General features: G+C 45.9%; 1 protein-coding gene across 2 annotated transcripts in view; it reads right to left on the reverse strand.

Annotated features, from left to right (window-relative positions):
* Map2k5 (mitogen-activated protein kinase kinase 5) overlaps positions 1-22,975 on the reverse strand; it is a 223,863-nt gene that overhangs the window by 25,898 nt on the left and 174,990 nt on the right. For both annotated transcript variants that reach the window (XM_051156630.1, XM_051156629.1), the window contains 2 exons: positions 9,519-9,580; positions 6,522-6,567 (listed from right to left, as the gene is read on the reverse strand). In XM_051156630.1, the coding sequence (XP_051012587.1) occupies positions 6,522-6,567; positions 9,519-9,580 (108 nt within the window). The remainder of the gene's footprint in view (positions 1-6,521; positions 6,568-9,518; positions 9,581-22,975) is intronic.

The following is a 22,975-nucleotide window of genomic DNA, read 5'->3' on the forward strand; positions in this document are numbered from 1 at the left end:
TTCTGAGATGCTCTCTCACTGAACGGCGAGAACAGATAATAACTATTAGTAAATCAAACTCCTCTGCAATATCCAGCTGTGCCTCATGCATTTACATACAGATAGAATGGGTATATGTTTTTAATATGTATGGGATCCGTACTTTTCCCACAGCCGAAGTGCGTGCTGCAAAGGAGGAGGAGAATGGGTTCAGATCAGCATGAGATAATAAAGTGGCCAGCGATTGATCTCAAACCGGGACGCTGCTTTCTTCTGACCTGATTACTTACTATGCATAGATTCCATTAAATAGAGCTTAGACACGGGAAGCTCGGGGAAATGCTCTAAATGCATAGAAGGATCCTCCGTGCTGAGCCCAGATTGTAACTGTGTGGGTGCCTGTGGCCCTCACCCGTCTGCTCCTGAGCTATGACCCTCATTGGGGACAGGCTGGGAGGTTAAAGGGTTGCCTGACAGCTGGTGGGAGTCTGGCAGAGTCCCACCGGGAGGACGCTTCCTTTCCCTCCCCCACACCAAGCCAGCACTCTCCCCGGAGCGACTGCCTCCTCCTGAGCTGGTTGTCTGGCCCTGACAGGAAGCTGGAAAGAGCCGAATGGGAAGGCAGCCTGGGAGCTGAACAATCACTGAGGGTCACGGTCCCTTTGAAAAACTGGTGACAACTATGAATTTCTTTTTTCATGAAAAAAAAAAAAATGCAATCTGCACATGCACAGAGGATTCTGCATGTAATTGCAGGTTCTTCACCTTTTCCTTGGTCCAGATCCCCTGACCCTACACATCTCCTGGCTTTGCAGTGAAGATGCTGAAGGGGCAGGGTGGGTCACTGCTTTGGAGTGAGACAGGGAAGGGCTGTGGCTCAAGTTCTTGTCAAATTCCAGCCTGATCTTCACTTCACAGAGCTTAAAGGCAGTCATAGCCTCAGATGCAATTCTTTGTGGTTTGCACAAGCAAACTGCCTACACAGCAAAGTTCCACATACTAGCTTCTTAAACATTTAAACATACAATTTGAATAGTAAAATAAGCCCAGAACTCCCATCTCAAGGTGTTTCTCGAGTTTACACTCTGAGCTCGAGTTTAAGGATCTAATCTCTAGGAGCGTCTCGAAGTGGAGTGATGAACAGTCAAACAACAAGAAGCGATGCCAAAATCAAAATGTCAACAAAACAAAACAAACAAACAAACAAAAAAGCACCTCACCTCTTGTTTTGGACTCATATATATATTATCTGTTCTTAGAGTCCATACTGGGATGTTTATCAGTTGGCAAAGACCATGCCCCAGAAAGAGGCGGTTCCTCTTCCAGTGGACAAACATCACCTGTTCTCTCACAAGTCTGTTTCTAGTGGAAAAACACCACACACCCTCACACAAGTCTGTTTCACATCCCATACTTGGGATCAAAACAAAAACATGTTTACATCCACTACACTAATGTAATATTTTGTCTCTTCTAATCTGACCTTTGACTGGATGGAAGAATTTCTCCATGGCCTTTGTAGCGTTTCTTCCTTTCCTCCTGAGCCCCACCCATATTCTCAGTCTCTACTGCCTGGAAACATTTTTGTCAAGGTTTACTGGTACAAGGCTAGAGGCAGCACCATTGGGCTCTTCAATTGTGGAGTCAAGATCCCAAGAGCAGAGAGAGCTGGGGTAGTGCCCTCTCTGCCTGGCACATCAGCATGTTGAAGGCTCAGGCTGCCTGCATGGCTGGCTTTACTTCCTGGGGTTCAAAGTTGACTCCTGATTTACGTATTAGGCTCTTGAGGGGTGAAGAAACCTTGTCATCCTCGGCAAAAGCGACTTCCCTGCAGTTGAACAGGAGCAGCATTTCCAGAGTGTCTGCTCAAGGATACGGGTCTACACAGACAGGGAACTATGCTACTTCGATGCAGAGGCAAAGTTTTTAGAAGACTGCAGAAGAGGAATTTCTCTACTACCTGCCCGCTGGTGATACACCTTTGTGGGTTTGTAATTCTATCAGGCCAAGGTCAAAGGCGGTTCCGTCCCAGCAGGCATTAGGGGAGTGGTTCTCAACCTTCCTAACGCTGCGACTCTTTAACAGTGTTTCTCATGCCTGGTGACTCTCAACCATAAGAATATTTTTGTTGTTACTTCATAACTGTCATTTTGCTACTGTTATGAATCATAATGCAAATATGTGTTTTCTGATGGTCTTAGGTGACTCCTGTGAAAGGATCATAGTTGACCCCCAAAGGGGTTACAATGCACAGGCTGAGAACCACTGCACTAGGGGCTTCCACAGCTCTGAAAAAGTGTGGGGTGCACACACACGGGTGCTTCGCCTGCTCAGTCTCCTTTGCCTAGAAGAGCCCCTTGAGGATTAGTACACTTCAACCCACGCTTCAGAGGCGCTTTTCATTTGCCCTAACTACCAAGTGGGCCCCACACAGCTCTCGTTGCTCCTTTAAAATCGCTGCTTCACTCTGGCTAGCTGGGCACTGGTCTTCTCCCCATGTGGGTTACTGCCCTTTAAAGCTGCTGCTGGGTCAAGCACAGGACTCTGCCCACGGAGGTCTTCAAATACCTCAATCTGATTATTTGCCAGGTTCTGTGACCTCATAAGAGGATATGCACGTTAAGGATGAAAAATTTGAGTGTATTGTTATTTGTGTTTTGTATGCAAGCATGTGTGTAAATGTGCCTACCCTGTGGAGGCCAGAGGCTGACATGTGATGTCTTTATCACTTTCTACCCTATTTTATAAGACAGGGCCTCTCCCTGCACCTGGAGCTCACTGACTGGCTAGACAGGCTGGCCAGAGCCCCTCCTTGATCTTCCTGTTTCCCACTTCCCAGCACTGGGATTATGGGTACATGTCACGATGTGCCTTTAAAATTTATTTAATTCTTTTTTTATTTGCATATGATGTGCTTGTGTGAGATAAAGATATGTGTGCATGTACGTGGGAGCCAGAGAAGGACATCAGCTGTCCTGCTCTGTCACTCTCGACGCTGCTCCTTTGAGACAGTGTGTCTCACATGAAGCTCTCTCTCCTTTTTAGCTAGGCTGGCTGGCCAATTATCTCCTGATGCCTGGCCTAAGGGTGCTAGGGATCTGAGCTCAAGCACTCACACTTCCATGTGAGCACTTGGCTCCCTGTACCAGCTCCCAGTACTTTCTTTCAAAAAGGTTTATTTTATTAAATTAAAACATTATGTGTATGAGTGTTTTCCCTGAGTGTCGGTCTGTGTACTACTTTCATGCCTGATGTCCTCAGATGTCAGAAAAATGACATTAGATCCCCTTGAACCAGAGTTACAGGTGGCTGTGGGCCACCAGTGGATGCTGGGAATTGAACCTGGGTCTTTTGGAAGAAGAGTCAGTGTGCTTTAACCACCAAGCCATCTTTCCACGTTGTATGTATGTATGTATGTATGTATGTATGTATGTATGTATGTATGTATGAATCACTATGAGTTTATGTGCCACATACAGAGGCTACAGGGTGTTGGATCCCCTGTCTCTGGAGTCGCAGGCAGTTGTGAACTGCCTGATATTAGGTCGGGAACTGACCTGGGTCCTCTGCAAGAGCAATGCACACTCTTAACTGCTGAGCCATCTCCTGAGAACCTGGTGTTACAGGTATGAAGCAATGTGACTAGCGTAAATCCCGCCTACCAGACACTGTGCCAATCATACTGCCCTCAACATGCAAGCATTCGGAACATTCCTTGGCCCAGCTTTGAAAGACTTCCGCTTAGGGCATAAAAACAGCGACCTGAAGAGCAGCAGAGTAGGAATTAGGAGCTGGTACACTGAGATGGACCCTGACCTGAGATTTTAATGGTTTTAAGAATTTAACCGCGAGTTCCATGTTTAATCTCAGAACGACATGGACAATCATTGTAAAGCTTGATATTGGCTACTTGGGTCTATAAGGGTCTATACTCTACCAAATATACAGACAGTCTGATGTTGCTACGTGCATGGCTCGGTCCTGGGTCCAGGTGATCTGGCCTACCTGTCTGGCACTCAGTTATTTAGACAGGACCATGTGTGTTCCCAGTCACAGCCCCACCTGAAGTTCAGGTGAGTTTCCAAATGGTGAACTGGTAACTTTTATACATCCACACACCTCATCTTTGGAGGCTCTGACTGATAAGGAAATTTTTGATAATTCTGAGGCCCTCACAGCTGACACAGCCCAAGTACAGCCCCCTATGGTACTCTGCTGGCTAGAGTTACTGTACTTGGGAGATAACCTGATCTCTCTTCCCCCCCCAGAAAAAACAGTCCCCCACGCACAGTGACAAATGGGATCTATAGTTCTGGTATTCCATAGGAGGCTTGTGGCTTTAGATAGGAGCACCATCAAATAGGTTGCAGATAAAGGAAACATTAAATCCATTAATATGTTACAAGGCAGAGAGAAATGGTTCTTTAAGTCTGGGTTGCCAGGATGTGACTCAGGCTCAAGACAAGGGACAACTCACTGTCTTGTAACTTCCTACCGGGGCTGATTTTTAACAGTCATCTTGAGTACTGCAGCCACCACCCATTGTTACCTCTTCACCAACAAGGAGTGTGCCTCACTTGCCCTATACCTCTGGGGATAAATTCCACCAAAAAATGGCGAGAACTGCCTATGGGAAAGTACAAGATAGTGCTTCCTGTGACTACATTTTTCTTCATTAATATGTGTGTGTGTGTGTGTGTGTGTGTGTGTGTGTGTATTTGTTTTTGGTATCTCGAGGCACGGTTTCTTTATGTAATAGCCTTGGCTGTCCTGGACTCGCTTTGTAGACCAGGCTGGCCTCAAACTCACATTGATCCACCTGCCTCTGCCTCTCGAGTGCTGGGATTAAGGGTGTGCACCACCACAGCCAGCTATATTTGTTAATTAAAAAGATAGGGCAGCCCACACGAGGGACTAAAGAGGTAAGTGCCCACCCTCTAGCCTTATTTTTATGACTTGTACTCCCTTCCCCGGGGGTGTTTCTTACTCACACATACATCTGCATGCATTTATGAGTGCACACATGAACTGCAGCTCTTTTGTTTGTAAGTGGTCAGCTTGCTGCAGCATCCACTGTGCACAGGCACACAGGTACGTATTTTATGAAATCCACTTCTTTGTTTTAATGGCTGAGCTACCCAGCCACAGCACAACAATGAGAGGCAAATGCGTCTCCATTTCTAGAATCTGCTCCAAGCTTTCTCACTTGTGACTAACGGCAAGATCTCCCAAACCCAAAGACCAAACAAACACCCAACAACCAACAAAGCCCCAAACCAAACAAAAACCCCAGTCCCCCACCTTTAGTCTGGACATGAACCCCCATGTTACACACTGCAAAGGTTTTGGCGACCAAGTTTTAATTTGAAGCTTTGAAGAAAAGTGAGAGCTAGTCCAACGTGACACGAAAGAGAAATGAACCTGCAGGTGACACCAACGGGAACAAGTAGGATGGACTCTGTAGGACACAGAAGTTGGGTGCTTAGAAGGAAATCCAAAGAACAAAACCCTCTGAACTAAGATGCGTAAACTGCACTCGGTTAAAAAGGCTGAGGTTGGCTCTGGTTGCTGTCACCTGACAACGGGGCATAATACAAAAGTACCAGACAGGCAGCCACAGGCGGGCCACACTCCTGGTTCCTAAGGCTCCATCACAACGCCATGCTAACAGCTTGCACTGTCAAATCAACAGTCTGCAGCAAATGAATGACCACTGGGGAATTGAAAGGGAGCCTCTCTGTTCCTCTCCCTGCTTGAGTGAAAACTGCCATTTGCAATCAAAGCCAGCTTGCCTTGGAGCTGGCGACACAGCACCAAGCACCTCCCAGAACCTCTTTCGGAAGAAAGCCCACAGATTCACACTAAATTGATCTCCTTTTGTTCTAGGTGAGCCCAAGAGGGAACCACCCAACCTTCAGGACTCCCTGGAGGTAGGACCGAACTCCACTCTACTAACTTTTCTTGCTGCCTTCTGCTACCTGCCTGGGGCCTCTCAAAGGCAGCACTAAGCTGTGACCTCCAATACGAATGTGAAGAGAGTTCTGCAGGAAGCTTCAAAATGGTGGGGTTTTCAAAAGTGAAACTTAAGCCCAAGGGTCTGAGCTTCAGAAATCCCTACCCAGGGCTGGCGACTTGGGTCAGCAGGGGAGCGCTTGCTTAGCATGCATGAGGCCCTAGGTTCACTCTCTAGCATGGAAAGAAAACAAGAAAAACCTTGTCTGATAAGGTACATAATGTTGACTTCCCAGCCTGCGGATTTCTTAAATGTCCTAGTTTTAGGAAGGGCGGCAGTGGGTACAGACTTGTATCACAGGCTGGCCTCACCATCCTTGTGTAGCTGAGGGTACCCTCAACCTTGGCTCCTCCTGCTTCTGCTGCTCAAATGCCACCCTCACAGGTGTGCCACCACGCTAGGTTATCAGGTGCTGCTGCTGGACCCCAGGGCTCCGAGCATGCCGGCAAGCGCTGTACCAAATGAACCACATTCCAGGCCCTGGTGCCTGGCTGTGGGCACTCTCCTGCACCTGAGAAGACTCACTCACCATCAGTTCCTCGGGTGCTGGTCTTTCCTTGGGCTGCTTCCTCATGCTGCAGAAGGAAGACAAAAGGTCCACATTTATATCTGGTTCTTTTTTCCCCCTGTTAATTTCCATCCTGGTTTCTGCTGGAATTTGGAAGTCTGCAAAATCCACCAGCTCAATGCTTGTCCAAAGCACAATATATGTTCCTGCTCTTATGCTGTCTTTGTGTCAGACTTCTGGGGACACTGTGAATCAGCCTTTTATTAAGGCTATTGTTGAAATAAAGATAAGTTTATTGTAATTTTATTTTGTAAAGGTTTATTTATTTTATTTTATCTTATGGGTGTGTTTTGCTCGAATGCTCGTATATGTAGCATGTGTGTGCCTGAGGCTACAGATGTCAGAAGGTGGCGTCAGGTCCCCTGGAATTGGAGTTCCAGGGTGCTGGCAACTAAACTCAGATCTCTGCAAGATCAACAAGTATTCTTAAGCACTGAGCCATCCCTCTAGCCCTGTAATTCTATTTTTGAGATCATCGAGGAAAGAGCAGTGCTATTATCTTCCTGACTCAGTTGTCAACTTATTTTGATCTTAAATTCAGGGAACAGTATGTTTCTATTTTGGTCACTGGATAAGAAGGAAAAAAGAATGGTGACAATCAAGTCACATGAGAAAACACTCCTTGTGCTCTCAATGTCAAGCTATAAATAAAGGTCAGAAGTGGAGATAATACTACAGGACCACACAGGGCTCCTTAACATGTCCTCTTGTCTTGCATTTATTTTAGCTAAAATGCAAGGTAATAATTCATTTCATAGCTGTGAGACAGCTAAGTTTATTTAAGCCCCTCAATGAACCACTTTCCTCATGCAAACAGTTTCCTGTCTTCCCTCCAATAGCTAGAATTAGTAGCAGTTGCATGTACTTAGCTACGTGATGAAGGACCACAAATGGTACAGAGGTGACCTTGGGAGGCTGCCAACCTGTGGCCATGCTTGTTCCAAACTCAGAGCATTTGTGAGATGAACTCATGAAAAGAGACTGCTGCATTTGCTGACAATACTTTTTTTTTTTAAATAGAGAGATTAACGATCATTTGGTAAACAAGAACCATAGTTATGAACCATTAATAACACTGAGGACATTTGCCTTCCCTATAAATAACTATATGCACCTCTCAAATGCTGCACCCATTAGGCAGTGACTCAAGCTGTCTGCAGTGGAGTTGGTAACAGTCCTGATCTGACATTCCAAGTAGCTGTATCTCTTGGGAAAACAAGGCTATTACCCACGATCACTTCTGTTTTAGCTGATATCTGTGGAGATTTCAACACAGGTTATCCCTCCCCCTGTCTCCATAAAACTTTTATATAACTGCCAATTAATGTTTTGGATAGGAGGGTGGTAATGCCTCATGCGCTGTTCTCCCTGGCTACCCAGCTCACTCCACCTCCAGGCTGCTCTCAGACCACATAGAGACCAGGCAGGTGTCGGAAATCCATGCTCTCTCTGTGATGCCCAAAACCAGGGCTCCAGGCAGCCTGGAACTGCAGTTTGCTCCTCAGTTTCTGCATAAAGCAGGCCATGATGTACTTCTGAGTGTTTTCAGGAATTATCTGACTCGGAAGTTAAGGGGTTAATTTGTCTCTGGACAAGGGCTCTAACGAACAGTTTTAATGAGCTTCAAGAGCTCATAGGCCCTGTGTTTAATTAATACGCATTCTCCCCAGTATGGCATGCTTTGGAAACAAAAGATTTTTGGAGTAAAAATAGTTTCTAAAAGCTATAGAATATGATGTATTTTAAGTAAATAGAAACAATTACAATGCTTCGATCTGGGGGAAATTTTCTTCCTCATTTTTTCTAGTGGACTATAAACCGTACGAGACATTTTCATTAAGAGGTAACATATTACACTCAGTCAAAAAGGTGATAAAGCTTGACATTTATATTAAGGAATATTTCTTGGTTTCACTTTTGTGTAACCATCAGATGGATCATGGTGTGTGTGTGTCGGGGGAGAGACAACCTACAGCCATTCCAGTCGAGCAAGGACTCTGTGCTGTGGCCCATACCACCTTGCAGTGGCCCAGAGCAAAGGCTTCTCCTGGCAGGGGCTGCTTGTGTACCTCACAAGAAGGGAGTTATAGAGGAGCTTCAGAATGTTTGCTGCTGTGTCCTGCCTCCTGCTCTGGAGATCACCATTCCAATGTCCCTAATTGCCTCTTCTCTCCGGGGTAATTCCCCATGCTGGGGTGAGCCAGAGGGCAGTGGAGCAACTGGCCTCCTGAGGCCACAGCACAGAGGTCCAGCAGGACTGGGGAGATGGTGAAAGGGCTAATAAAAGAAAGATGAGTCCTGCCCGAGGGAAAGGCCGAAAGCTGGAGGAGAAGCCTGGGCTGAGGGCTGTTTGTTTCTTCAGGCTGAAAGGATTAAAGCCTTGTATGAGGCTGCAGTGACCACTTGTGCAAAACTCTGGGTTCCCTCTCTGTTCCTCGAGGTTGAGAGGGCTTAAGGAAGGTCTCTGAAACGCTGATCTGCAGTGAGATGTGACCAAGTTGTGTTTAAAATACACCTGCAGACAAGTTACTTACTAAGAATGGGTGAATTAATAAACTGCTGCTTTTGCTATGTAACAGGCACTTTTATGGGTGACTTGAAGTTACATTAAAAAAAAAAAAAGCTTTATATGTCTACAATAGGGGCTACAAAATTATGTCTTTTTTGGGAAGAAAAGTCAAAGAGGATAACAACAGTCCTTGTGTTGGAGGGAGCCCATTCTCAGTAGTTTATTAAGATGGGGGAACCTCTGAAATATGTTCAGAACCCTTTGTGTAAATAACATTTACATAATTTAAACAATTTCTTGGCTTTGTTGCCCCAGCTGCCCAAGGCCCCCCGAAGTCCCTCCCATCTCCAAAAGGAAGCAGGGGGAGTCACAGGGTCTCAGAGAGGCTCGGAGTTAATGGCATGTATCATTTACATTGAGGGCATGACGGGTTGCAAACGGGGGCTCACCACTGAGTGATGAAATGTACGAACGGCTCCGAGAACTCTCCAAGCGGAAGGACCGGGGAATCCTGGGAGGGAGGAGGAAACAAGTCACCCAAAGTCACAGGAGGCTTTTTTTCTCTCTTCCTCTTCCTCCTACCGTGGAGGGAGGAGCGGGAATGTCATATGGCCTCATCCAATTAAAAGGACTGGCTGAGCCCTTCTCCACACAGTGAGGTAAAGATGCCAAATTTCAAGCCACACACATTTTATGATGGTGAGAAACGCGAGAGCAGAGAGGGAGGGGAGGTGAAAGAAGGACAATGACAGCCCCGGGGAGGAAGGAAGGTAGGGGAAGTGTAAATGAGAAATTAATGATTATTTAAGTAACACACAAATGGTCTTGTAATTAACAAAGAGCTGGGAAATTATTCTTGTTTTGACCTTTGTTTCTTTTCCAAGATTTGCTATTTATTTACACTTTCCTGTTATTTACAATTTTTTTTCTATATTTGACTGCTCTGAAATGCTTGCCCCTTGCTGTATATTTGCATTGTAATATTTTTGTTTCTTAATTTAAAAGTAAGACACTTTGTAGGGTAAGTTGTTTCCTGAGAAGAAATTTTACCCATTCTGCCAGTCTGGGCTGACTGTTGTGTCAGGAAGCACGCGAACTAGCGACATGAGAAACTCCCACCTCTGCAACCAGACCAAAAACCAAACCAAACCAAAACGAAAAGCTAAAAGCGAAAAACAAGACCAGGGGTGGGGGTAGGAGTAGCTCGGAAAGAGCAGAAAACCACATGGCAACAAATGACTGGGCTCTGTGACCCAGGGAGAGAACCCCATCGCCATTCGCAGAGGAAGGCTTTAAGAATTTAGGAGTTTTTCCACGAGTGACAGAGAGCGCCGCTGTGTTTATAGCGTGGCAGCTCAGGATGTAATGAAATTACACTGCAGAGTACTTCAACAGTCATCTCATTAGGCCTACAGTTGGAACAAGAGAGCCACATAAAGTAGGCAGCTGCAAATGGCTCCATTCGCGTCTATTCTCATTTGCTATTAAAAATACCTTTCGGCGCCTTTTTTTCCCCTCCCTGACACCCTACACAAAGTGCCCTGCAAAGTATGATACATGCACCTATTTAAATTAACAAAGGAATGACTTATTTTAATCTCACTGCGCTTTGGAGTGCTTTGGCCATTTGGATGAGCAATATATCATTACATACAACCTTCCAGCGCTGCAGGCTAGGAACTCAGAGCATGCAGCATTTGGTGGGAGCCAAACAATTTCTCTAGCACACAACTGTGTCAAATGCATGCATGTATTCATTATGGAGAACGAGAGGAAATAGCTTTGATGTGGTGGAAAGCAGAGGAAGATAAAGGCACCTCTGCACTGTGCGTGTCATTATCAATGGTGGCAGATAGACACAACCGAACAGCCTCCTATGTGATTAGTAAATATACATATAATTGCTGTGGCCAATTATCAGAAAAATGAGATCAGTAATTACAAGACAGAAAATTAACTAGAACTCTTATTAAGGCTTTGTTTCCAATTCAAACAGTTTGGAAACTGCTGGAAAATACAATTAAATCAAAAGGAACTGAGGGGCCAAACCAGCCCCCCCCCCCAAAAAAAAGGTATGTGTGAGAAGATGAACAAGCTGGGCTTTTGCATGTGCACACTCTGAGTTTATTCATCCAGCAGAAGCAAGGGAGGGGATGGCTGCAATTCCAAACTTGAAATTGTCATCAGTACAGAAAGCCTTCCAGGAGGAAAGAAAACAAAGGAAAGCAAAAGGGGTGTGAAATAAAAGCTCATCAACTTCAAAGCATCGGGCACAGGCAATCCACAGAGCAGGAGGAAGAGGCTACTCAAAAGGCGGGAGACCCACTAATAACAAGACCAGCCCTCCCCCGTAACACCGCTGCAAAATGGCCACAGAAGTCCCATTGGTTTGAAAAGCAGAAATAAAACATAGTATCAATTTCAGACCTGGTCTGTTCCGAGGAAAGGCATCTCACACACACACACACACACACACACACACACACACACACACACACACACACACACACACACACACATATGGCCTGGGTCAAGAAATGACATTTTAGCTGGGTGTGGTTGTATACACTTTTAGTCCCAGCGCTCAGAAGGCAGATGGATCTCTTGAGTTTGAGGCCAAGCTAGTCTACATAGTGACTCCCCAACCGGCCAGGGCTATATAGTGAGGCTCTGTCTCAAAAAAAAAAAAAAAAAAAGGACAAAGAAAAACCCCAGAAATGGCATTTTGTGTCTTCAATAAGCATGAGAAGGTAGTTAAAAGTTAAAGACACAAAGATTAAAAACTCTATCTGAGAAGCATTGTTACTGCATGGACCTTTTCTTTCGTGTGTGTGTGTGAGACTCCAACTATCTGGTGACCATTGTAAAATTTACTTATTTATTATTTTTCAAGATAGGTCTTACTCTGCAGGCCAGGCTGCCCCTGAACACACAGAGATCCACCTGCCTTTGCCTCCTGAGTGCTGGGACTAAAGACACACACTGTCAGGTCCTGCCCAGTAGGTGCTTTCAAACTTAGTATTTAGGAAAATAAAGCTTAATATCTTAATGTGGAGGAATATTTACCAAGACAGTTAAACGTCTGGACAGGACTCTACAAAGCTCCTGTATAAAACCCGGTGCTAATGTGGCCTTGGATTGAAGGTGGGACGCCAAGAGCCAATGGTGAGTTAGAGGCGCCGGGCAGCCAGATGCGGCAGCGGAAGAGAAACAAGGCATGGAGTACCGTGCGTGGATATTTAATTTTATTTAAGACCTAATATCGTAGCCTGTTACATCCCTCATATTATGAAACTATGGAAAACTGGGTGGTAGCCGTGAATAATTTATTTTACTTCTGAAAACACTAGCCCATGTTGACTTTGGAGAGCCACGGAGAGCAGATTCTCACCTCAGTGGGGCCTGGAAGAAATCACTCACCGGAGATGTGTGTGTCTGTTGGGGGGGGGGGCGTTCTAATCTCATGTGCGTGCTGCCGGATACTTCTTTCTCATTTTAAAACCCACGTCTCTCGCATGCCTCAGGAAGCCTGTTCTGAGAAGCAGAGGGCTGGCTAGGGGGTGGGTAGAGGGAGCAGAGGCAAAAGTGGCCGTGGAGAACTCTGTGTTCCATAAAAGCTGTCAACACGCTGAGAGCGGGCAGACAGCTTGAGAGTGTCCATACTGCTGCAGACACTTTTCAAGCACATTTTTAAAAATCTTTTTTTAAAAAAATAAAATAAAAGTAGGAGCTAGTGTAGCTCTGGATGAGAAAGCCCTCTGAGAATACGCCAATTTTGTTATTTTGTTCAACTTTTAGGGAAGGAGCGAGGTCAGGCACAAACTAAACTTTGGGCTTTGGCTTCCCAAGGGTGCATCGGAGGGGAAGCACCCCATCATCTCGGAGGGGAAGCACCCCATCATCAAGAGGCCAGAGGGGACTGAGACCCATCCCGAGGGATTCAGGGGCCCTAGTAAAGTAGATGCTTCTACATATAAAAAAATGTCCTCTGTCAACTGGGCTCAGGCAAGGGGGAGAAATGCATTTGGAACTGGATGTGTTGACTGAGGAAGCGGGTACACTAGCGCCTCAGAAGTCCTGGTGGGAACCAGGAGAAACAGGCATTAGAAGTCACCTCGAGGGCTTTCTTGTTTGGATGCTTTTCATAAGCATCTAAGCATTAAGGACCAGACCGCAGGAGTGGGCACAATCTTAGCCAAAAGCTTTAACCTGAGACTCAAATCCCCAAACAACTTTAGAATCCTGCTAAGGGCCACAAGCCAGATCCTGCCACCAAGCAGGCAACTGCTAAATGACAGCAGCCACCATGAAGCATTTCAGTAAGCAGTTCTGTGCATGCAGGGGGACAGTCTGCCAGTCTCAGAGGTTTCATAACTATCTGGTCAGCCCCTTCTGCTAAACAAGCACACATACAGGCAGGTTGCACACCAGAGAACAGCGAAGGACACTGGGAAAAAAAGTTTGAATGATGCCTTTGCCTTGTGAGTAATGAACAGTTCAGAGAGGTCAACCCATTACAACCGAAACTGTTTAATTATTAATTATGCACAATCTCTGAGCAAAGGGACAAGTCCAGAATGTTTAATGTGTGTGCTAACTTCAACTGGACTCTCTCTCTGGGTATTTTGTTATTAGCACTTGTCAGCAAGGTATTCAGGCATAAAAAAAGACAAGAGGCAGAAAATCGTGTGTGTGTGTGTGTGTGTGTGTGTGTGTGTGTGTGTGTGTGTGTGTGTGTGTATACCTCCACATTCACTGAAGTGGAAGAAGAGACTTAAAGACACTCAGTCCCAACCGTAGCTGCTGCCAGCTCACACACTTGTGACTGACTGCAAGGGCAGGAAGGTGAGTATTCCAAATCAGAAAACGTAAATGAGAAAATGCTTTTGAACAACTGACTTAAAAGGGAGGTCACTTTTGTAAAAGGATATCTTGTTTGAGAACCATATTTTTTGGCTTTAAAAGGGTCCCTGTGAAGCTGGAAAGGGAATGCTTTTCCAGTGGGTTGTATCCCAGCACTGGATGGTCACAACTGCTTGCAACCCCAACTTGAGGGGCTCTGACACCCTCTTCTGTCCTCTGTAGGCACCTGCACGCATATGCCTACATCTACATGCACACATACATATAATTAAAAAAATAAAAATAAATCTTTGAAAGAACCTCTGCCATTAATGTTTGTGTCTCTAGTGTCTCTTACTCCTGTCCCCACAAACAATCACATGTCATGTTGTAAGATGTAATTGAGGCCAGTGCCCAGATCTGTGCCCATGTTAGCTTCCCAGTTGCTATACTGTGTTAGACTTAGGACTGAGTTGTAGGTGGGAAAGTAGGTATCACTAGTGTCTCCAAGTACATGCGCATCTAAAATTATATTAAATGACAATACTTAAATAGAAAAAGCTATTTCAAAAAATTCCTAGCTGGGCATGGTGGCACAAACCTCTAATCCCAGCACTCTGGGAGGCAGAGACAAGCAGATAGCTGTGAGTTTGAGGCCAGCCTGGTCTATAAAGTGAGTCCCAGAACAGCCAAGGCTACACAGAGATACCCTGTCTTGGGGGGCGGGGGAACAAAGAAAAAAGAAAAAGAAAAAGAAATCCTAGGAAGCTCAAATTCTTAGACCTCTGCTTTGTCACAATCCAAAAAAGTTGAGGGACTTTTGCATAAAAAATATATCTGAGGACTTCAGTTTTATGTTCATCTAGAATTAAGGATGACAACGGACTTTTATAACAATGTGGTGGTTAATTCAAACACTGTTAGACTTCAACACGAAGCACTGCCCCAAATGGTGAGTTATGTATTTGCTCCGCACAGGACCACCTACCTCATCAAAGACAATGAATCTGAGTCTGGCACTGTGGGAAGGCTGAGACTAATACCAGGGAGCAGTGGATGTGAACCTTTGCTCTCTAGCTGTTTTCTTCCCCCACTCCAGGGAGCAAAAGGGGTCTGAGCACCATGAGCGTGTCTACCTGCTAAGATACAGCTGTCCCTCCAAACAAAGACTGTATTTTACTGACAGGGAAGGGAATGGGCTAACTAAACAATCTTGGAGGTACTGACTTTGTGTGTGTGTGTGTGTGTGTGTGTGTGAGACCAATGTTAAATGAAACACAGTAAAGCCTTCTAAAGAGCGAGGGGCTGGGGAGATAGCTCAGTGGTGCACAGGATGAGGACTGGGGTTCAGATCCCAGCACCCATGGGTGTGCTCCTGAAAATACCTGTAACCCAAGCATGAAGGGGAATAGAGACAGGGTGGTCATTAGGGCTGGCCGCTCCAGGCTCAGCGAGGGCCCCTGCCTCAAAGGACAGGTGGGGAGTGATAGAGAGCGCCTGACCAGACAGCCCTCTGGCGTCAGCACATACATCTTGACACATGTGTACACCCTACACACATGTGCCTGTCCCCCTCCTTCCTCACACACATATGCAAAAGAGTAAGCTTTCTAAATTGTTTTATTTTATTTTATTTTTTTGAGATAGGATCTCTCTATAGAACCCTGGCTATCCTGGAACTCACTGTGTAGACCAGGCTAGCTTTGAACTAAAGGCATGTGCCACCACCTCTGGCCTGCCTCCTAAGTTCTAGAATATAGCCCATTTTTAGATATATTGTTGCTACCGCACCAACCCAGTAAGACGTTAACATTAAAGGATCACATGAGCCAACACTGAATCATGTTCTATATTTTAAGGCTAAGTCTTTTAATTTGAGGCTGATGTCCCTGCGGTTTGGCCAAAGCATATCTGGTCTTAGGTCCTGTGGTTCATACTAATTAGCACAGCAATCTTAGATCATTCAATTTCTACTCATGGTGCTGGGGTCAAAGGTTATTTGTTATTTCAGTGGCTTCAGGTCAGGTTTTGCTGTCAGATCCCAAATTGGTTTTTGATCCTCACTGTTCACTCCTTATGCTTGCCACCTCTGTGTGTGACAACTGTCAGGATTCACAGGCCACGCCGTGCTTTTGGCGAGGAGAAATGCCAGGGCCAGGGATGTAGCCCGGCGGGCACAGTGTGTAAGCCTCAGGTTACATCCACAGCCTCATGGAAAACTGGGTGTGGTGCTACATGCTTTCAACACCAGCACTTGGAAGGTGGGGGCTAGAGGACCAGAAGTTCAAGGCCATTCTTGGCTACTTAGGAAGTTCAAGATGAACGTGGAATATAAAGACTCTGTCTTTAGTAAGCAAAATCCAATAGCAAAAGAGAAGAAAATTAGATACTCCCCCTTTTGTTAAATATATGTACAGACAAGAGCTAGCATATAAACCAAAAGCTTCCTGTGCAGTAGGTAATTGAGGTCTTGGGGACACGGGCTCAATGGGTAAGAGGGTTTGCTGTGCAAATGTGGTGTCTTGAGTTCAAATCCCAAGAACCTGCACAAAAAGTAAGATGTGGTCATGTGTACCCGTATCCCCAGCTCTGTGTGTGTGTGGGAGTGGTGGCAGGGTTAGATCAGTGGGGGCCATCAGACTCCCTCTGGGTTTGGCGAATGACCATGTCACAAGGTAAAGAATGACAAGAGTAGGACGCCCAACGACCTCCTTTGACCTCTGTGCTCACATAGGTGTATGTTCCCACATACATGTGTACATATACCTTACATAAATACAGAGCATACATGCTCACATATACACATGTTAAAAAAAAAAGTATGTGGCGGCTTATAGGAAATTTGTACGTTTTAACACTTTAAACGTCCTTTAGGGCTGTATGTGCATACTTCTTGCTGTTATGACTGCTGGACAGAAGAGAAAGTTAGGAAGAAAGGTGCAGGTGTTTCTGCTGGGTAGGTATCCCGCTACAGACATGAGCCAAGCCTCAGTGGAGACAGAGCTTACTGAAGAGCACGGCCACCTCACGGCCTGAAGTGCACTCTTTATTCCATGCTGAGATGAACTTGCCCAACTCGGGGAGTGTTCTGAGGCCAGCACTGGGGCAGGAGCGAGGCTCTGCATTAGCAAAGCGTTTGACAACATCAACAGAGAAGATGGCCTCTGAAGGCTCAGCTGGAGCCCAGAGCCCCCTCCACCCACACCACTCCACACGGGGCCTGAGCCCCCTCCACCACACCGCTCCACACGGGGCCTGAGCCCCCTCCACCACACCACTCCACACGGGGCCTGAGCCCCCTCCACCACACCGCTCCACACGGGGCCTGAGCCCCCTCCACCACACCGCTCCACACGGGGCCTCAGCCCCCTCCACCCATAGCACTCCACACAGGGCCTGAGGCCCCTCCACCATAGCACTCCACACGGGGCCTCAGCCCCCTCCACCCGCTCACCGGGCCTCAGCCCTCACCACACCGCTCCACACGGGGCCTCAGCCCCCTCCACCACACCGCTCCACACGGGGCCTCAGCCCCCTCCACCACACCACTCCACACGGGGCCTGAGCCCCCTCCACCACACCGCTCCACACGGGGCCTCAGCCCCCTCCACCACACCGCTCCACACGGGGCCTCAGCCCCCTCCATCACACCACTCCACACGGGGCCTGAGCCCCCTCCACCACACCACTCCACTGGGCCTGAGTAGAGATAGTGAAAGATGATTCAATTTCCACCCTGGGTCACCCCATGTCTGGGATTGCCAGACATGACAAATTATACATGTGGGCATTTTGGTGTGAAGTTCTGTCTGCTGGGTCTGGCCTGACAGTAGCAGTTCATTTAACCTGTCTCCGATGGGCCTGGAAGCAGGGGTTAAAGGCCTGAATTCTCCCTACCGAAACATCCACCCTGCCCATAAACCCTTCAGTCAAGGGAACCAGCTGCTGGCCAAGAGAACGCCACCACCAGATGGCTTATAAAAACCCACACTGCACAAATGAATAGGTCTAAAGGAATTTGTCTCTGGGTAATTTGAAACTGACATCACAGATATCTTTTCAGTCATATATGTTTTACAAGTTCCTCAATATGAGGGTGAAAAAGAAATATATTTGCTATCAATGTCATAATGAACCGGTTACTATACTTATTTTGCTGTCATTAAAAGATTTACACAAAGACTTTCTAAACATGGCAAAAATCTGGTGTTTTAGAAAATTCTTTGAAAACAGAACTGGAAAGTGGGTTTGTCTTCTAAACTATCTGAGGTGGCTCCCTTCCCAAAGCCAATGAGCATCTTTTTTCTTTTTATTTTGGGTTCTTGCTGTTCATAAGCTACAGGGAATGGCGTTATTTAGAGGTGCCCATATGCACCTTCGCACACACTCAGTCACACACACTCACAGTCACACACACCTCCCTTTCCTGCAGCTTAGGCACAGCTGCAAAAGCACACTTCGCCTCATAGCAACGGGGGTTTCATTTACAAAAGTACAGCCCACTACGGTCCTCACTCTCTGCAGCTTCCCAGTGCATTTCATAAAAAACACTGCCACAGATAATCAAGCGTGACCACTGACATGCACAAGATTGAGTTTTAGGGCCCATTAAATGAGCTCACCCTCCTGGGAAGTCGCGCTCAGGCTGGTCTGGGGTAATTATTCAGGGACTCCTACCTGTGGTTTTACCGTGTCCCCACATAGTGTCTGAATTCATACACTGGTAAGGTCAGCCTTTTTTTCCTCAGGAAAGTCCAGCTTCACACGCTTGATTCAGGACCTACATTATTACGCTAATACACGCTACTGGCAGTTTACCAGGTTCTCCCTGCAGAAGAGCTGATTAAACGCTGTTGTACATGAAGCTATAGTAAGAAAAAAACCAAAAACCAAAAAACAAAAAAACAAACCCCCAAACCAAAACCAAACAAACAAAAAACGGGAGAGAAAAATAACCCTCCATGGATCAGAAATGGAGGACTAATCTCTCTTTGCAGACTCCTCAGCTGCACAAAGGCACCCGATCCACTCACACTGCTAAACTACAAGAACCTGGCAGGTCCGCGTCCTGAAAACTCAACAAGCCAGAACGCCATCAAGTCAGACTCGGAGAATTCACTGCAAACCCAGAGTCCACGCCCCTTGCCACACCGTGTGTCCCCCTGAATGTTCACTCAACTGTTAGGATAATTACTGCCACGTGCCACCTGCACTGGGAGCTATGGAGAAGGGGAAAACCGTAAGTGAACTCGAGTGAACTTGAGGAGTTCGGGCAGCATCTGCTTACATTTTTAACCAAACCCAAAGGCCCATCCGCTGCAACAGCAAGCTTGGGATTGTATGTGAAACCGTGCTACACTTAGCTCCATAGAATTAACAGGGAGGGAATTTAAAGCTGGCTGAAGGAGATACTGCATCAGTTTAAAATTAGTTAATATGAGAGAAACAAAGGGGGGGGGGTTGGGAGGATATGAAACAAAACAAAACAAAACTACACACTGTGAAATGAACAAGTTCAGTTAGAACGTTCACCAGGATTTGGGAAATCATAATGCCATCTGCTACCCTGGACCCCAGAACATCAGGGATCTCGGGGGCCCAGCCGCCTCCATTTCCAGGAGGAAGGAAGACAGCCGCCTCCATTCTGGAATGGCCGACCAGTTCATGGTCTCTTCTGAGAGCATTTCACTTCTCACATGAGCATCTCCCCTGGCTTAGGGAAGCTAACATCAGGCAGAATCATTACAGCAACCGACCCTGGCAACCAACTTGGGTTCAGGGTGTGAAGGTCCCATCATGGCGGATTAAATGAGCACTGTCCTACGGCGGGGTAAGACTTCACAATAGCGCAACATGTTAAATGGCAGCAGCCAAAACCGGCCCCACCGGGCAACTGTCCATTCACACGATGCTATTCACAGGCCTCCGCCACCACGAAATTAATTCATTAATAATACATCAGGCTTTGTGGACAATTCAAAGAAACAACACAAAGCTACGATGTATCCTGTCTGGTCTAAAGATTCTCGGACGCTCCCTCCCAAATCAGGATAAGATAAAAAATCGCAGCAATGGATACATTAGTATTTTGGTTAGTGAAAAAGGAAAAAGTGGAGAAAATTTCTCCACTGAATTTGCTCAGTGCCACTAAGAATTCATAAAAACATAGATTTTTCAGCATTAGATAGTAAAGCATGTTAGTAATAATAGTAAGTACAACTGTGTTTTGAAAATTGTTTTTTTCTCTTCCTTCAAGTGACTTTGAACATCTTTTAGACTATCAGAGAGAAAAAAATTTCTCTTACATTGTTTCTCCTATAACATTTTTTAACTAATTCCTCCCTCCCACGAACTCATAAATATGAATTAAATATAATTATAAGTGAACAGAACATTAACTTTTGGATTACTGCTGTGTTTTTGTAGAATGTTAATGTCATTTCTAAAGAAGCAGCTATTGTCAATAGAAGAAAGTAATTACTAATGGAATCTAGCCTTAACCTATTTGCAATCTTCAAACCAGCCAAACTGCATTAATTTAAACACACTGGACGTTTCAAAGGAGGTATCAGGTCTCTAAAGACTGACTCACACAAAAGTACTGGCTTCCAGGTTTCCAACGATACATCCTCCCATCACCGTGAGACATAGGTCTAGCTAATACACGGCTGGAGGACAGGACTGCTGTGTGCATCCAGGTGCACTGGCTCGCCAAGTTTCCGAGGCCTCCGCCATTAACCCACACATGCTGCAAGTACCAGAGAGAAACCTCATCAGACAGCTTCCCCTTTGCCAGGGAGGGGCGGGTGCTGACACATGGTCAAAAGTGCTGCCTGCGTGGGCTGCTGAGGGTCAGGCTGGGGCTCCTTTTCCTTTAGAACACGTGTAGTTATGAGCTGTGGAAGTGCCAGGACCTCTGTGTGCTGCCCGCAGGGGAGGTGGAAGCTGGCTGTGGCCCTTCTTGCTGGTTTCAGAACCCAGGGAAGGAGAGCAGGACATTGACCCCTTAGACTTTCTGACTGTGGAGCGGGTACTGTTAGGTAATCATATTCTCAAAGACTTTCCCTAATACTCCCCTCTGCTCACAGCCCAGAACCTTCTTAGAAATGATTCATTCTTCAGAGAACAGCTCTTTCCCGCTTTCCTTCCCTCCCACTCTTGCCTCGAAGATAGCAGAAACTTAATAGCCAACTCTTTTGGCTTTACCACTGAGCTACACCCTGCTGCAAACTACAGTTAATTCTTCAAGGCCTGGAATCACTATATAGGTGACAAAACTGAACTCCTCTCGGAAGTTCCATGTGTCTCCGACCCATGAGATAGATGTCCCTGAAATCACTATGCTGTTGGGATGACCTTGGACTCTGGGGTTGACAGAGCTAACGAATGATGTTTTAGGGGATAGCCAACAAATTTTAAAAATATGCATGTGCATGGGTTTATGTGTAGCATGTATGCACATATACCTATGGAGACCAAAGGACACTGGATATCCTAGAAAGAGTGTTGCAGGTGGTTCTGAGTCACCAGATATGGGTGCTAGGAAATGAACTGCAGCCTCTGCTAGAGCAGTTAGTACTCTTAACCACACAGCCATCTTTCCAGCACAAATAGTCAAGATTAAAAAAAAAACAAACCCATAACCCATGGACTCCTGCACCGGATGCTGTAGGGAGCTGTGTAGAGAGCCAAGTGACCCAATGCTCATTACATCAGAGTAGCTGCTTGCTACTCTGTTTGCTAGGGTGGGGTTCTGAGTAACATTAACGAGGGATTTAGAGGTATGTGAAAACTAACTTTTTTTTCTTCAAAGATTTATTTATTGTATTTATTGCATGAGTACTTTATCTGCAGAAGAGGGCATCAGATAACATTATAGATGGCTGTGAGCCACCATGTGGTTGCTGGGAATTGAACTCAGGACCTTTGGAAGAGCAGGCGGTGCCCTTAACCACTGAGCCATCTCTCCAGCCCATGAAAACTAACTCTTAAATTATTTTTAAAGGAGTTTTTTTTTTTGTTTGTTTGTTTGGTTTTTTTTTGGGAGCGCTGAGACCAAACTCAGGGCCCCATGCCTGATGCATTCTACAACTGAGCTAACCCCTAAGCCATGAAAATGAATTCGGGAACCAACAGGAAGATACAATCTCATTTGTAAATGCTTTTAAAAGTATGATTAAAAAAATCAAAACCACAATGAGCCCATCATGGTGGCACAAGCTTTAATCCTAGCATTCTGAGGTGGACCCAGGAAGCTCATGAGTTTGGGCCATATAAATAAGTCTATGTCTGAGCTTCTAACCCTCTCAGACGTCATTTCATAGCAACTGTGTCCTTTACACACCTACCAGCCCCTTATGAGGGCTTTGCCCTCTCTAAGGACCAGTCAACACAAGCTCTTCCTGGTGTCACAGCGATTACAGGCATCTTCTGGGAGGCAAGTGAATGCTGCCTAGCTGTTAACAGTTAGCCCATGAGTCTCTTTACTGGCCATTTGCAGGTCTTTGGAATAAAGTTATTCAAATCCCTGCTCAGTTGTCTTTTCTCTTTGCCTCTGACTTGTGTCTTTACATATTCTGGATGCTAGACTATTATTTTTTATTTTGTTTCCCCAACCCCCAAAGTTGCTCAGGATGGTTTTAAACTTATGGTCCTTCTTCAACCGTCCTGAGGGCTGAAATTCATTCTTTTGTTTGTAGCTGAAAACAACTCTGCTTTTGCCATGTGATGCTCTTGACATCTTTGTCTGGAAACATGGGTATGCACCCCAGGCTATTTGTGACCCCCCCCCTGCCCCCGGCTCTATCCCAGGTTCCTGCCTTATGCCATAGCCACACTACTTGATTGCTACAATTTTGCTATAAGTTTTGAAATACATCAAACTTTTCCCACCTCCTGACTGTTCTAGATGCTTTGAAGGTTTTAAAGGGTTTAATGATGCATATATCTGTGGATGGGCCACTGCGCATGCAGTCCAGAGCACTGTGTCTCTTCAAGCTGGAAGTCTATGTGATAGTGAGTGCTATGGGTGCTGTGAACGGAGCTCGGGTCCTCTGCAGGAGCA

This window comes from Acomys russatus, chromosome 14 (assembly GCF_903995435.1).
Source record: "Acomys russatus chromosome 14, mAcoRus1.1, whole genome shotgun sequence".
NCBI classification, from domain to species: Eukaryota; Metazoa; Chordata; class Mammalia; order Rodentia; family Muridae; genus Acomys; species Acomys russatus.